The 12,559-nt window shown below is 50.3% G+C and overlaps 2 protein-coding genes across 3 annotated transcripts; both read right to left on the bottom strand.

Moving 5' to 3' along the window:
- Positions 1–1,421: 1,421 nt before the first annotated feature.
- Positions 1,422–4,343, bottom strand: SURF6 (surfeit 6). The gene is made up of 4 exons (XM_074923688.1): positions 4,105–4,343; positions 3,471–3,686; positions 2,781–2,872; positions 1,422–2,306 (listed from the first exon to the last, which is right to left on the bottom strand). Exons 1-4 carry the CDS (start codon positions 4,196–4,198, stop codon positions 1,635–1,637), a joined length of 1,074 nt encoding a protein of 357 aa, XP_074779789.1. The 5' UTR covers positions 4,199–4,343; the 3' UTR covers positions 1,422–1,634.
- A 514-nt stretch (positions 4,344–4,857) lies between these two features.
- Positions 4,858–12,534, bottom strand: MED22 (mediator complex subunit 22). 2 transcript variants are annotated; one of them, XM_074923726.1, is made up of 4 exons: positions 12,391–12,534; positions 11,839–11,919; positions 11,307–11,515; positions 4,858–6,178 (listed from the first exon to the last, which is right to left on the bottom strand). In XM_074923726.1, the coding sequence occupies exons 1-4, from the start codon at positions 12,511–12,513 to the stop codon at positions 5,980–5,982; spliced, it is 612 nt and encodes a 203-aa protein (XP_074779827.1). In that variant the 5' UTR covers positions 12,514–12,534; the 3' UTR covers positions 4,858–5,979. The 2 variants fall into 2 exon arrangements, with proteins under 2 accessions (XP_074779827.1, XP_074779828.1); XM_074923727.1 differs by having other exon boundaries at positions 4,858–6,172.
- Positions 12,535–12,559: the final 25 nt, after the last annotated feature.

Genomic DNA, 12,559 nt, shown 5'->3' with positions numbered 1-12,559 from the left:
GCGCTGGGGCCTTGGCTCCAGAGACTCATCCCCCCTCTCTGCACCCTCCTGGCAGGGAGTTGCAGAGGGCCAGGAGGTCTCCCCTCAGCCTCCTCTTCTCCAGACTGAACCCCCCCAGTTCCCCCAGCCGCTCCCCAGCAGACCTGTGCTCCAGACCCTGCCCCAGCTCTGTTGCCCTTCTCTGGCCACGCTCGAGTCATTCAATGGCCTTTTTGGGGTGAGGGGCCCAAAACTGAACCCACTCAGCGAGGGGCGGCCTCACCAGTGCCCAGCTCAGGGCTCAGATCCCTTTCCTGTCCCTGCTGGCCACGCCAGTGCTGACACAAGCCAGGATGCCGTTGCCCTCCTTGGCCCCCTGGGCACACTGCTGGCTCATTATCCATCCCCCCCAGTCCCTCTCTGACCGGCAGCTCTCCAGCCACTCCTCCCCAGGCCTGTAGCCCTGCTGGGGGTTGTTGTGGCCCAAGGGCAGCCCCCAGCATTTGCCCTCAGTGAAACTCCCCCAGTTGGGCTCAGCCCATGGCTCCAGCCTGTCCAGGTCTCTCTGCAGCCTCCCCACCCTCGAGCAGATCAACACTCCCACCCAAGTTGGTGTCCTCTGCAAACTGACTGAGGGGGCACTCGTTCCCCTCGTCCAGATCATCAATGAAGATGTTAAACAGGAGTGGCTCCAACACCAATCCCTGGGGGACACCACTCGTGACCAGCCACCAACCTGATTTAACTCCTTTCACCACCTCTCTTTGGGCCCGGTTCCTGCTTTCACAGCTAGCAAACAACCATCCAATATTATTATCTCCTTTAGCTTTTACCCGATTTTTTTTTTTTTTTTTTTACCTCGGGCTCAGGGATCCATTTATAGACTTCCCTGCCGGGAACCTGGCACACAGACCCCACTCGCCGCATGTGGCCCAGCACTGGTGACTTCGAGACCTGTTTCCAGAAGAATTACAATTTACAAACCAGGGGCCAAGGGGAGAGTTTGAGGTGGTTCCTAAGGGGGAAGCTACACGCCTGCGGCAGGGTCTTCGCCATATTGGTGCAGGCAAGAGCTTCGGAGGATCGAATCCTGTCTGTGGGATTATTAACCCGCGTTGGAGGGCGCCGAGCGCAGGGGGAAGAGCCCTTCTGCTCCCGCGGCCGCTGTGTCCCCTCAAGCATCCTGCTGCCCTCAGCCACGATCCCGCTGCCTGCTCCGACTGTGACATAACAGGGGGCTACAGCAACGGCAGCGGGCACCCTGCGCATGAGCATGGCAGCACGGAAGGCAGGACTTCAGCATTGCCCTGCCCTTATAGACCCCGCCCCTCCAGCAATGCTCCGTCCCCACCAGGAGGCTGATTTGGAAGGGGGAGCAACAGCAACAGACACCATCCCCGCAGGAAAATGAACAGTAATTACAGTCAGCCGGTCTCAAGATGTCTCTTTGGGATAGGAAATTTAATTAAACACACAACAGGCTTTTTTCTTTCGTGACGAGGCTGGGGCGCCACAGTGGCCGCTGTCGTCCGGGCTGGGTTCCCGTGGCGCCGGCTCCTCCCGGGCAGGCAGGGGGCGGCTCAGCAGTGCTTGGGTGCGGGCCCCCCCCGTGCACAATTTCCATGCCCAGGCTGCAACGACCAGCTGCCTCGCTCTTACGTTAAACCAGCTTTTTTCAAGTCCTCAGGCAGAACACGGCCTTTCTTCCGGGCCCTGGCTTTCTTCTTCTCTATCCTGTCCTTCTTCTTCTTCTGAATGTTCTTGCGACGCTTTTCCTGCCTCTGTTGCATCTTTTCCACCACTCTTTCCGTCCGCTTCTCCCACTGCCTTTGGCGTTGTGCTTTGCGCTTCTCCTTACGCTTCAGGGCTTCTTTCAGACGCTCCTCATTGTCACGAATCTTGACGCCTTCCGCCTTATAGAGAACATTTGTCCATTTCATCTTGTTCTCCAGGTCCTGAGCTTTCTTCTGGTCCTTATCCTGGAGTTCCTCCAGCTTATTCTTCCTGCTCTCCAGCCTGCTCAGCAGCTGCTTGTAGTTTTTGCCTGTCAGAGGAGTGATGTTGCCTTTCACTGCTTTCCTCTTCTCTTTCTTCTTCTGGATCTTGCTCAACTCATTCTCTCCATGAACTTCAACCCTGTTAAAGACAATCTCAGCTGTACTCTCCTCCTTTTTGATTTCTGGCTCTACCGGTACCTCCTCAGTTTCTTTCTTCTCCATTTTTGCCTTCATCTTCAACTCCTTTCTTCGGCGCTTCTTTCTCTCCCTCTCGTACTTCCTTCTCTGCCTCTTCTCCAGGACTGCAGGGGACAATTCTTTGGCATCAACCTAAAAAGAAGGATGGACATGAATCAGGAGCCTTAAAGAGATGAAGCAGAATATTGAGTGGGATGTCCTCCAGTTCCTGATTTCAAACTTCTCCTGGGAAACGCACTACTTGTGACAAGAAGTTGTGGGCTCAGCTTTTAGAAACTAAACACAGTAAAGGCATTTCAAACTCTTTACTCTTTCCGTAGCTATGCTCCCTTTCAGGCCCTTAGTGCTTTTTTTTTTTTCCCTAAAAATACCAGGGGCATGCTCTCCTGCAAGCCAGGCAGGTCCTACCACTTCTCAAGTGCTTTTCCAGACCACAGAATACCCACAGGTCTCCCAACAATATCTGCAGACACTTCCTTAGGAGATTAAATTAGCTCAAACCTTGAGCCTTGAAGATCGTAGTCTTGTCTCCACATCTCCTGGGAGGCTAGGGAAAATTTACATTGCATGAACGCACATATAGATACAAGTTAAGAATTCCCATACTTGTCCAGAGGCTTGTTTTATTTTCTCATGTAGTCTCTGACGCAAGAGATTCATTGCAGAAAAGGAAGGGGAACCCAGTTCACTTCTGTTCCCTGAAAATGAGAGAAAGAAAATAAAAATACTTAAGAGACAGCACTAGCTAAACATAAGAACTTTCTATGCCTACAGGAAATTCTCTTTAGATACTCTGAAGAGAACACAAAATCTACACAAACCAAGAGTTTCTATTTCATTGGTTTCTTTAAATTCCCCCTTTTCTATCCCTATGATCACTCAACACTGCCAGCCAGAGTGGCCTGGCCTGCCCTGCAGCTGCCTTAACAAGCCAGAAGACAAGTACCAAGCTAGTGCAAACAGACACCAAGGACATCGCTTCTGTGTGATCACAACGGAAAGCTGGCCTGGCATGACAGATATTGCACCCACGTGGTAATTCCCAGAAATTACCCAAATATATAAAGACTCTGCAATTCAGTTTAAACACTGTTTCCAAAGAGCCACCCAGTGGTGACATTACAAATTTCCAAATGTATGCAAAAGCTTTTAGGGCACATAGAATAAGCAAAGATGTTTTCAGTTCAGCTGAACTTCTGAAAGGCTTTCTAAACTATACATGTGTGTAACAACTGAAAAGAAGGCCCCTCACCTCAGGTAACTTTAACCAGACCATGGCAACACTGGAATTCTTACCTGTAACCAAACTCTCATTTCTGCTCTGTGTAACACCCTCTGGAGATAATTTGCTGGCTTGAGGGGCTGCTTTCTGTCCTGGAGGAGTTTTAGTGGTGTTAGAGACCACCTGCTTGACTGAAGGACCATTTGTCTTCTCAGCTTGCTTCCTGGATTTCTTTCTCTTCTTTTTCTTGAGCTGTCTATCAGCATCCTCGGGCTGGCCCGGTTTAGACACTAGAACGCAAAATCAAATGACACAAAACAGGACAACGGTACATTCCCAGTTCATAACATGAGTACTGAAGACTAAATTTCAAGCCGCATCTCTCATTCTTCAAAAATTACATTTTTTAGGATGCATATAGACCAAACATGCTTGCATACTTCAGAAAAATCCCTGCTCTTCCACATCCAATCACCTCGTGTACAAAACCAAACGGAGACACACACACCCCCCCCCCAGGGCTAACAGTGCCACGGGCATAACGTTGCTCGGGAGCCCCCGAGCTTCAGCACAGACGGGTTTTTCATAAACACCGGCACAACGCCGCTCCCCCGGGCCAAGCCCCCCGTGGAGGCAAATCTGTCACAAGTCCAGACCCCCTCCAACAGACCGGGAGGGGCAGAAACCGAAGCGTTTCAGCTCCGTTACCAAACTTTCTCTTGCGCGGCTCCGGGGCGAGCTGCGGGCAGATCTTCCTCGCCAAGCCCTGCAGGTAGGAGTCCTGGGCGGCCAGGCTGGCCATTATCGCCCGGGCTGGCCCGTCCCTCGGCTGGCGCGGCCCGGCCCCGGCTGCCTCAGCGCGGAGAGGCCGCAGAGCCCCGGCCGGGCCGAGCCGCGCTGCTCCCGCCCCAGGGAACCGTCAGGACCGCGGCCCCCTCGTGCGGCGGCTCGGCAGGAAGTGACGTCAGCGCGACGGGCAGGAAGTGGCAGCACGCGCTACCGATGCGCCGGGCCCAGGCCCCGGCCCCGAGAGCCCGCGAAGCCTCGGGGCGCCCCAGCGAGCCGAGGGGGCTGAGCTCAGACCTCCTCCGGAGCAGCTGCGGGCCGCCCCGCTCCCCCCGTTCCCTCCGGCCGCCACCCCCGTCCCCAGAGCCCCCCTCCGGGCCGGCCCTGCCCAGCCGGCTCCGCTCTGGAGCGCCCAAGCCCTGCTGGCCATGACTGGGGCGGAGGAGACAGACCCGGGCCGCTTCCCTCTGCAGCGGCCCAACCTCCGCCTGCCCGGGGGGGAGGCTCCCGGCTTCGGGGGATTGAGGGTTTCTGGGGCGCGGCAGGATGGCAGCACCCGCACAGCAACCGCTGCAAGGAGCCGCCTTTTATTCAAAACCTGGGGGACGCTCCTAGCACCTGCTTAATTCTGTCCTGTTTGCACAAAGCCCTGTGGCTGAAAACACACGCTTTAAAAATTATACAAAGAGTTAGTTTTATTAAACCACCTAGTTACAAAAAGAAACGGAAAGAAAATAAACCAAAACCAGACCAAAATTCACATCCTAAGAAAGGAGAGGTGAGAGTAGAACACTGGAGCAGCTGGGCTCAGCTGCTGGGCAGCACCCACAGCTCTGCCGTGGTGACACGGAGCTGCCATGACCGCATCCCAGTTCCCCCACAGCCCCCTTTCAGCTGGGCAGTTTGTCAGCGCAGAGCAGCCGCAGACAAAGCACCAAACCTGCCGCTTTGGGAGGAAACGGTGAGAGTAACTGAGCATCCCTCACTGCTCCCTACACCCCAGCCATCTCAAGAGTTTTTTATTAGACAAACTATTAGCCAGCATAAACACCGGCTTCATGTTAGCTCAGGATATGTTAGTAGAAAGTTTCTGTGTAAACACTGAGAAAGGAATCGGACTAACTAAAGCACGTCACTGCTTTGAGCAAGAGGCATTCTCAATACCTCGGCCTGATTCCTCAGTTGGCCCTTTCCTCTTCAAAAGGCAGAGCACTGCTCTTCGATGAGGGTCTCCCAAGAGCCTCCTCCCGAACAGTTGCGAGCAGGAAGTTCAAGTTTGTGTAGCACTCTGACAGTGAAGACTGCTGTGTAAAAATACTACAAGAGTCTAGTTAAGTAGATGCCATCCTGAGAGCTTTAAAGCAGCCAGAATGTCAGTAACCTTGGGAAGCAGGGCAGAACCCCCCAAACAACACTCAGTGCCCCACATTTGGCTCAAGTTTATCCCAAAGTCAAGTCCTCACACTCCAGTGTGTACTTACTGAGATTCACATGGAAACAAACTGGATTTCTATTGAACTCTACAAATAACTGTCACATAAAAGCAAACCTAATTCTAATTTGTTAGAACAATCAGCTTCGTATTTACTTATCACATTCTTTTAAGGGAGAGGAACGCTCATGGCAATGTCCCAGGGGTGGAGAAAGCACCGTGGTGATCCAGCGAGCAGAAACCTGCACACGCAGCTCCAGTGCCTTCTCCTGACAGCAGAAAATGCTTCCTCAGTGCAGCAGGTGGAAGACATCCAGCAGCACAGTGCTGCCGGGAGGAATGGGTTCTGCAGCACAGGATCCTCTTCAGGAGTGCTCCGCGGGGCCTGCCCCGTGCCCGTTCACGTGAGGGTGCGATGGGGTTGAGCTCTGGGAGGTAGCAACGCTCTGCTCTGCCGTGGCAGCTGTCAGAGGCATGGAGAGGCTTTCGGGGGACAGCGTGGCAAAGTCTTGTCTCCAGTAGGCTTCGCACAGTGGAAGATCATTGCTGTCACACAGACTGTAGCTTTCCAGAACAAACAACCCCAGTAAGGAGAGACAGGGGGTGCAGTGAGAGAAGAGGGGAGGGAGGGAAAGGGTGGGAGGAGCGAGACAGAAGCAAAGCGTTAAGAAAATGGCAAAAAAACGGTCATGGATGCAAGGTCTGCGTTCACAAATTCACCACAAGTCTTGTGACACTGGACCTCCCTAAGACACCCTTAAGGGCTGGTCTTGAACCTCAGGGGCCTGGTGAGGATCAGGGACGTTTCAGGGACAGAACTGCTGCTACAAACTGCAACAGAGGCTCAGTTCTAATTTAGATGCTCTTAAGTCCCTGAAGAGATCTGGGCTGAAGTCCTGGCACCCTACAGATGGGAGTTCTGCTACTAGTTTAGGCAAGTAAGGACCTCATCCATTAATTCTTTTACTTGGAATTAGATCGCAACCTATGTGAGGAAAAAAATAGAAATCCTGCTCTAAATTTCAGTCCAGCAGAAAAGCTAGCATGACTGTTTTAGGGCCTGCCCCTGTCATGATCAAGAACAAACCTATCTGCTCCTTTCACTAAAGTGTTCCCCAGAAGGTCTGGGTCTTGTATCAACACTCCCCAGCCTGATCATAAAGTACTGATGGCTCCTACCACCTCCAGCAGAACCTGAGCTGCTCTAAAAGCAGCTTGTTGGATTTGATCTCTGTAGACTATAGAGCGGGATCAACCAGCAGTGTGGGAAAGTAACGTTTTAAAACAACTGGCTAATTCTTGCCTGTGCTCTGAGGAAAACAGAATGTGGAAGGGCTAAAATTAAAAAGGAAAATGATGGAAGAAACTGGAACAAAACCAAAACAAATTCCAAAGAGAGGAAGGAGCTGCACACATAAGAGATACCCAAGACAAAGTGAGTGCTGGAGCAGAAAGCAGCATGTGTTCATAGTAAAAGAAACCCAGTGGGTCAAGTGATTTTGTTGTTGTAGCTTTATTTACATTTTTAATGTATGGACTTGAATAGATGATTTGGGAGATATTTTAAGTGTAGAAATATGAGACACTTCAAACTGCACAAACATGAAACATGTCGAGATCAAACCCCACACTCAAGACAGCTCCTGTGATATAAGAGCAGGGAGCAATGCAACATAAATGCAAGTCTGGGGTTTCGGATGAGAACAGGCAAGCTGGGCTCGGCGTTACCCCTTTGGGGAATAAGCACACGAAGCACTAGTTGTAAGCATCTACTTCTGAGCTCTTTTCTGGCAGCATCACCCAGCTGGTTTTGCAGCAGAATTGAGATGGCAGTGGATGCAGGTTTTATACGCAGGGCCTTTGTAAAATCCCTTGGAAGATCACCCTTCCCTGCAGCCCCCGACACACAGTGAAGCTGAGTACAAGTAGCAAAGACTTTCAGGACTGAACCAGAACTACAACTCCTTTTTTGTCAGTCTTAGACATCAGGCCATGGTTTTCAAGGAGAACCTGGCCACAGCATCCACCACATCTCGGCAGGTGAGTTACTAAGAAACTTTTAGCTGCATCAGAAGTCTAACTGCTTCTCCTGCTGCCCCACTTAGAACACTTCCAAGAGTCTAAGATTTGCATCTCATGTAACACTCCTCACAAGTCAGGGTGAATGAGCAGCTACTGCATAGCCCACAAAAGCACTGCCCAACCTGCTACTCTGTCCTTTGACTGAGGGTTTCTCAGTTTGTGGAAGGGACTTTACTACTCCTCCTTGGGGCATGCACAGAGGAACAGCTTGAGGAAACTACTGGAACACAGGGACTGAAAGCAAAGATTCCTTCAGAACAATCTACTCAGCTTTAGTTTCAAGGACCTGCTTTCGGGTCTCCTCATCAAAAACCCCCATGTACACATAAGACGACCAGCAATGGAACCTGACCCTACAACTGAGACGTATCCTGTTAGTAACTTGCTATGGGCAAGGGGCTGCCTCCTAAGCCCCATCAGCACAATGGCAGTGACATTCATGCTGGGTGGGAGACGCTCCTTTCAGCGGGGTTTTCACAGTCAACGGGAGCAGCACACGGGGACCAAACAAGCTACAGAGAGCACGGGGCAGCTCTGGGCTCTGCAGCACCTGGAGGTGTGCTGCTGCAGGGAGCTCACTTTTCTGCAGCCTTCCCTGGAGGGATGACCTAAAATAAACTAACTGGTCACCTTCAGGGAAATTGGGAGCATAAGGGAGCAGTTTGTCAGGATGGCTGCATGGAACCCATGTCCTGGCCTCACGGGACTGCACCCCTCTTTATAAATCCTGTGGGATCAAGCCCCATGAGAGAGTTACAGATGGGGCAGAGGCAACCCCAGCTGGGCTCCCAGGGCAGCACAGAATGCCCGTTTGTGGGCAAAGCAGCTATGGCATTTACAGCCCTTTAAACATCACTCTATGTGACATAACGGAAACCCTTTTTCCCCACATTAGACAATGAGTTTCATTAAAAATATCTTAGTCCTCTAAATATAAAAGGAGTTTGAATAAATCATCGCTTCTATATTTACACACACAAAATTTCTTTGGTGCAGAAAGAGACAGGAAAGAACACAGGAAGGGAGTAAGTGCTAAAAGCAAACAAGTGCTACATGGTACCAGGTTTCAGTGGAGGGATCACAGCTCTGTAGAGCTGCCAAGTTTTCTCACCTCATGATCACTCTTACAAGAAACAGCACAAAGGCAAATCTGCTTGGTGTATGCCAACGCTTGTGCTTAGATGTTAATTCTGTCACAAAAGGTTGCTTTACATGGCACCTGGTGCCAGGCAGGTGAACAGACCACGCCAGCATGGTCAGACCCCCTCAGTCCAGTGAGTGCTAGGGCTTGGACAACAGGCCCAAGCCAGAGTTGACCTATAGATGAATCCTGTATATTTTATAACCAACAACCATTGTGCTAATAGGTACTGTACTAAGTTATAACAAACCACCTATTCTGATGTTAAAAGTGCTAAAGGGTTGAAGTTTCAAAGCCTGAACAACAGGCCCTGAGCCGAAGCTGCTAACTTAGTATGTAGTCATTACTGAAATATGTATGCTCATTAATGAAAGATGTAGTTTAGATATCATATACTCATTACTGATGATGAATGTAATGAAAATATGTCTATCCTGCATGTATCTTTTTCTTATTATTGTCTGTGTAGGGGCAAGTTAACAAGGCCACAAAGCCAGCTGTCCGGCCTTGGGACCAGATGTGTGGCCTTGTTCTAAAAAGAACAGAAATAAATTAGATAAGCACGGAAACTCCCTTAGCTTCTCCCTTGAGCCCTGGCCAGGCTCTGGAGGAATCTAATGTGAGAGTGAAACCAGATGTTCCACTTAAAATAAAGGTGTCAGCTATTCTGGCTTGCTGATTTTTGGGTATATAAGGTTGGACCCACGAGCAGTGACTTTGGAGGCCTCCCCTACAGGTGGACACACCACGTAGGATTTCCTACTCACTGGGAAAGACTCTGCAAATCCTCGCTGCAACCGGGGCTGCCCAGCCCCCGCAGATCTGGATGATGGTAACATATGCAAGTGGTGATGTACCTTTTTTAATCACTATTCTCTCTCTCTGGTGGTAATGATTTGATGCATTACCCTGTATTTTCCTATTTGTTTACTTTAAGCGCACTATTCTGTCTTTTCTTACTGTATGTTTTCTGTATTACTCTGTCCCATTATTTAGTTATCCCCAGTAAAATACACCTACTCTTTTCACTCTGGTGTCTGAGTTTAATTGGTTTCCTTAATCAGCAAAACATCCAGAAGTTAAAGCTGCTGACAACACAGTGATGGCAGTCTGGTGACAGTGTGAGATGCACGTCTGGCACACGTGAGGCACTCTCATCCCACACCACATTGCTCTGGACACAGCTCCCTGCTGTGCTCTATACAGCCTGTGCAGTGGATGCACCCCCGACCTGTCAGGGCCTGGACTGGTGCTTGGGTCTGCGACCATCACTCTTCATTTCTGAGATATTTCAAGGATCCCTTGCCACCACCCCAGAAAAACTAAGTAAAGTTTGAAAAACAACTGTAAACTTTTACATCTAGTTTTCTTCCAACGTTGTAGCAGTTCCTAAGCTATGTCATATCAATATCTTTTTACTGTTAAAATACATATATTACTCATAAATAATGGCCTAACGATATCCAAAGATATCGAGCAAGCAGGGTTTTAGTTGACTTAGCTGGGGTTATGGGCATTCAGCATTTTTGGAAAGAAGGGAAAGGCAAAAATAGAAAACCTGGTCATTAAAATTCTAAGTAAGATTTCCAAAAGTTAAGCTTCTGTTTAGAAGTCACAGCATTACTGGATTGACTTCACTTAGCTTGGACAGTGCAGCCAAAATAACCAGGTTCTTATTTGCTTTCTCGTGCTTTCATTTACTGCGTCATCCACTAGAAGTGGATGGAAGTGCTGGAGTGCATGCAGGCACTAGAAGTGCTGGAGTGACAGAAAATAAAATTAAAAATAAAGTGTCTGAATTCTCTAAAGCCTGTTTTCTACATAAGAGTCTTTTTAAAATATTAAAAAATCCCATCAACAAATCAGTAATAAGTCAATATTCCATAAAAAATACTATCACAATACTTTGTAATTCAATAAAACTGAGCAAGTCCTTTTTGCTCATTTCTAATGTCCACACCGACAGGCCTGCAGGCAGCTGGGGGCAGTGGACTGCAAGGGAAAAGGCACTGTGCAACCAGGTCACTTGTGAAAGAACTCACCACGAAGATGTGGTGATCTCATCAAACATTAGGACTCAGGTCAGGAAGCTACTCTCTCTAGCGAGAGAAACAGAGGCTCCTCCAGAGGGATACTCAGACAGAAGCCTTCACCCTCAAGGAAATTCATCTCCTTTCACAGTGACTACAAAGGGAGCAAATCACCTGTCAAAAGTAGCCGACTAAAGCAGGCACCTAGAGTTGGATGCTGTGAATACTTCCTGCACTATGACATCTATACCCTGGAGGGTATCTACAAGGAAAAGGCATTTGCTTCAGTTGCAGAAAAAGTTTGGCCTAATTAAAAACAGGAGTGAAATTTTGTTGGGAACATTCTCAAGACCTATACTCTAAGGACTACTTGTTTGCTGGACTAACTACCCCAAAAGGGCTGAAGTCGTAAGGTGGAAGTCCACCACCCTATTTGTACCTGGAAGAGTAATATTCTTCTTCTAGCTCGTACAGGTCAATGGAGATCTCATCCCGTAGCGCAATCAACTTTTTGTCACATTCCTCCTGCAAGCTTCTCAGCTGCTGGTTGCGCTGGTTGATAGCTTCATTCACAGAGGGGAAATCATTGAGGATCAAGAACTGCTTCAGGTCAGACACAAGTTTCATCAGGGACTCACCAGCTCGGACCTTGTAGCAGGGGAAAAAAATCACACAGCACACAGTGCATCAAAACAGTGCTTTGCTCCAGGTCTGAAACAAGATCTCCCAAGCTGCTCCTTGAGCCCAAGTTTTCAATAAAGTAAAATCTCCCATGTTACGTGAGGATTCTGACAGCACTCTGCAGCTGACAAGCCAGGTGACCCAGCTTTACCAGCCACCCCAACTATCAGGTTCCTCTCCTAGCAGCAGTACCCCTGAGTGTTATAAAGGCTGCCCCAGATGCAACAACGAACCGAACAGGACCTCGAAGATGTGCCGCCCACTGATTTGAACATCAGAGGGTTACTCACAATGTTTGCAGCTCTGACATGCATCTCATAGTTATCTTGTTCACCCTGGGTTGCTCGTGAGACTTGAGTTTCATCCTCAATCTAAAGAAAAAAGTACACATGTCCACCTTGACATATGAAAATCCTGAGAGATGATTACTGCATCTCAAGACATCTCGTTCCAGTTCAGTCCACACCTGGAATCCCTGGGGCAGCCTCTGGACTCTACAGCACCCACGGATCACCTCTGCTACCCTCCCCTCTTGCTTCTGCTGTTCTCCCCTGCTCAGCAACACACCTCGGCAGCCCCCAGGGCGGGGGCAGCGGGGCCAGCTGTAGACGGGGAGAACTGACCACCGCCCGCTCCAGGGAACAACCCGCTTCCCTCACGGCCGCCCTCGGGGGAACCGAAAAGCCCCGGCGCCCTCCCCGAGGGGCTCGCTCTCCCCTCACGGCTACCCCCGGTTGCAGGGCCGCCTCTCCTCCCCTCGGGGGCCCTGCTCTCCCCTCAGAGCTGCCCCCGGGGAGAACCCGCCCCTCAGCCCTCAGGGCTCGGCTGCGGCCCAGACCCACCTTGGCCGTCTTAATGATTTCGGTGAAGTTGTCCATGATAGACTTGACGTCGTCCTTGAGGCGCTTGTTGTAGGACTGCAGCAGCGTCTCCTTGCTCTGCGGCAGCACCCGCTGCTGCGCCATGGCGGCCGCCGCCCTCCCGCCCCGCTCAGGCCCCGCCCCGCCCCGC

Source organism: Athene noctua, chromosome 20 (genome assembly GCF_965140245.1).
Source record: "Athene noctua chromosome 20, bAthNoc1.hap1.1, whole genome shotgun sequence".
Classification (NCBI taxonomy): domain Eukaryota; kingdom Metazoa; phylum Chordata; class Aves; order Strigiformes; family Strigidae; genus Athene; species Athene noctua.
This window is presented reverse-complemented; position numbering and strand designations above follow the sequence as displayed.

Excerpts from the sequence above, each read along its gene's own strand:
- SURF6 (XM_074923688.1), bottom strand. The coding sequence starts at position 4,198 with ATGGCCAGCCTGGCCGCCCAGGACTCCTACCTGCAGGGCTTGGCGAGG. Across the intron at positions 3,687-4,104 it reads GCCGCGCAAGAGAAAGTTTG|TGTCTAAACCGGGCCAGCCC; the intron begins GTAACGGAGCTG and ends TTTGCGTTCTAG. Across the intron at positions 2,873-3,470 it reads AAATGAGAGTTTGGTTACAG|GGAACAGAAGTGAACTGGGT; the intron begins GTAAGAATTCCA and ends TCTCATTTTCAG.
- MED22 (XM_074923726.1), bottom strand. The coding sequence starts at position 12,513 with ATGGCGCAGCAGCGGGTGCTGCCGCAGAGCAAGGAGACGCTGCTGCAG. Across the intron at positions 11,920-12,390 it reads AAATCATTAAGACGGCCAAG|ATTGAGGATGAAACTCAAGT; the intron begins GTGGGTCTGGGC and ends TTTTTTCTTTAG. Across the intron at positions 11,516-11,838 it reads ATGTCAGAGCTGCAAACATT|GTCCGAGCTGGTGAGTCCCT; the intron begins GTGAGTAACCCT and ends CCCTGCTACAAG.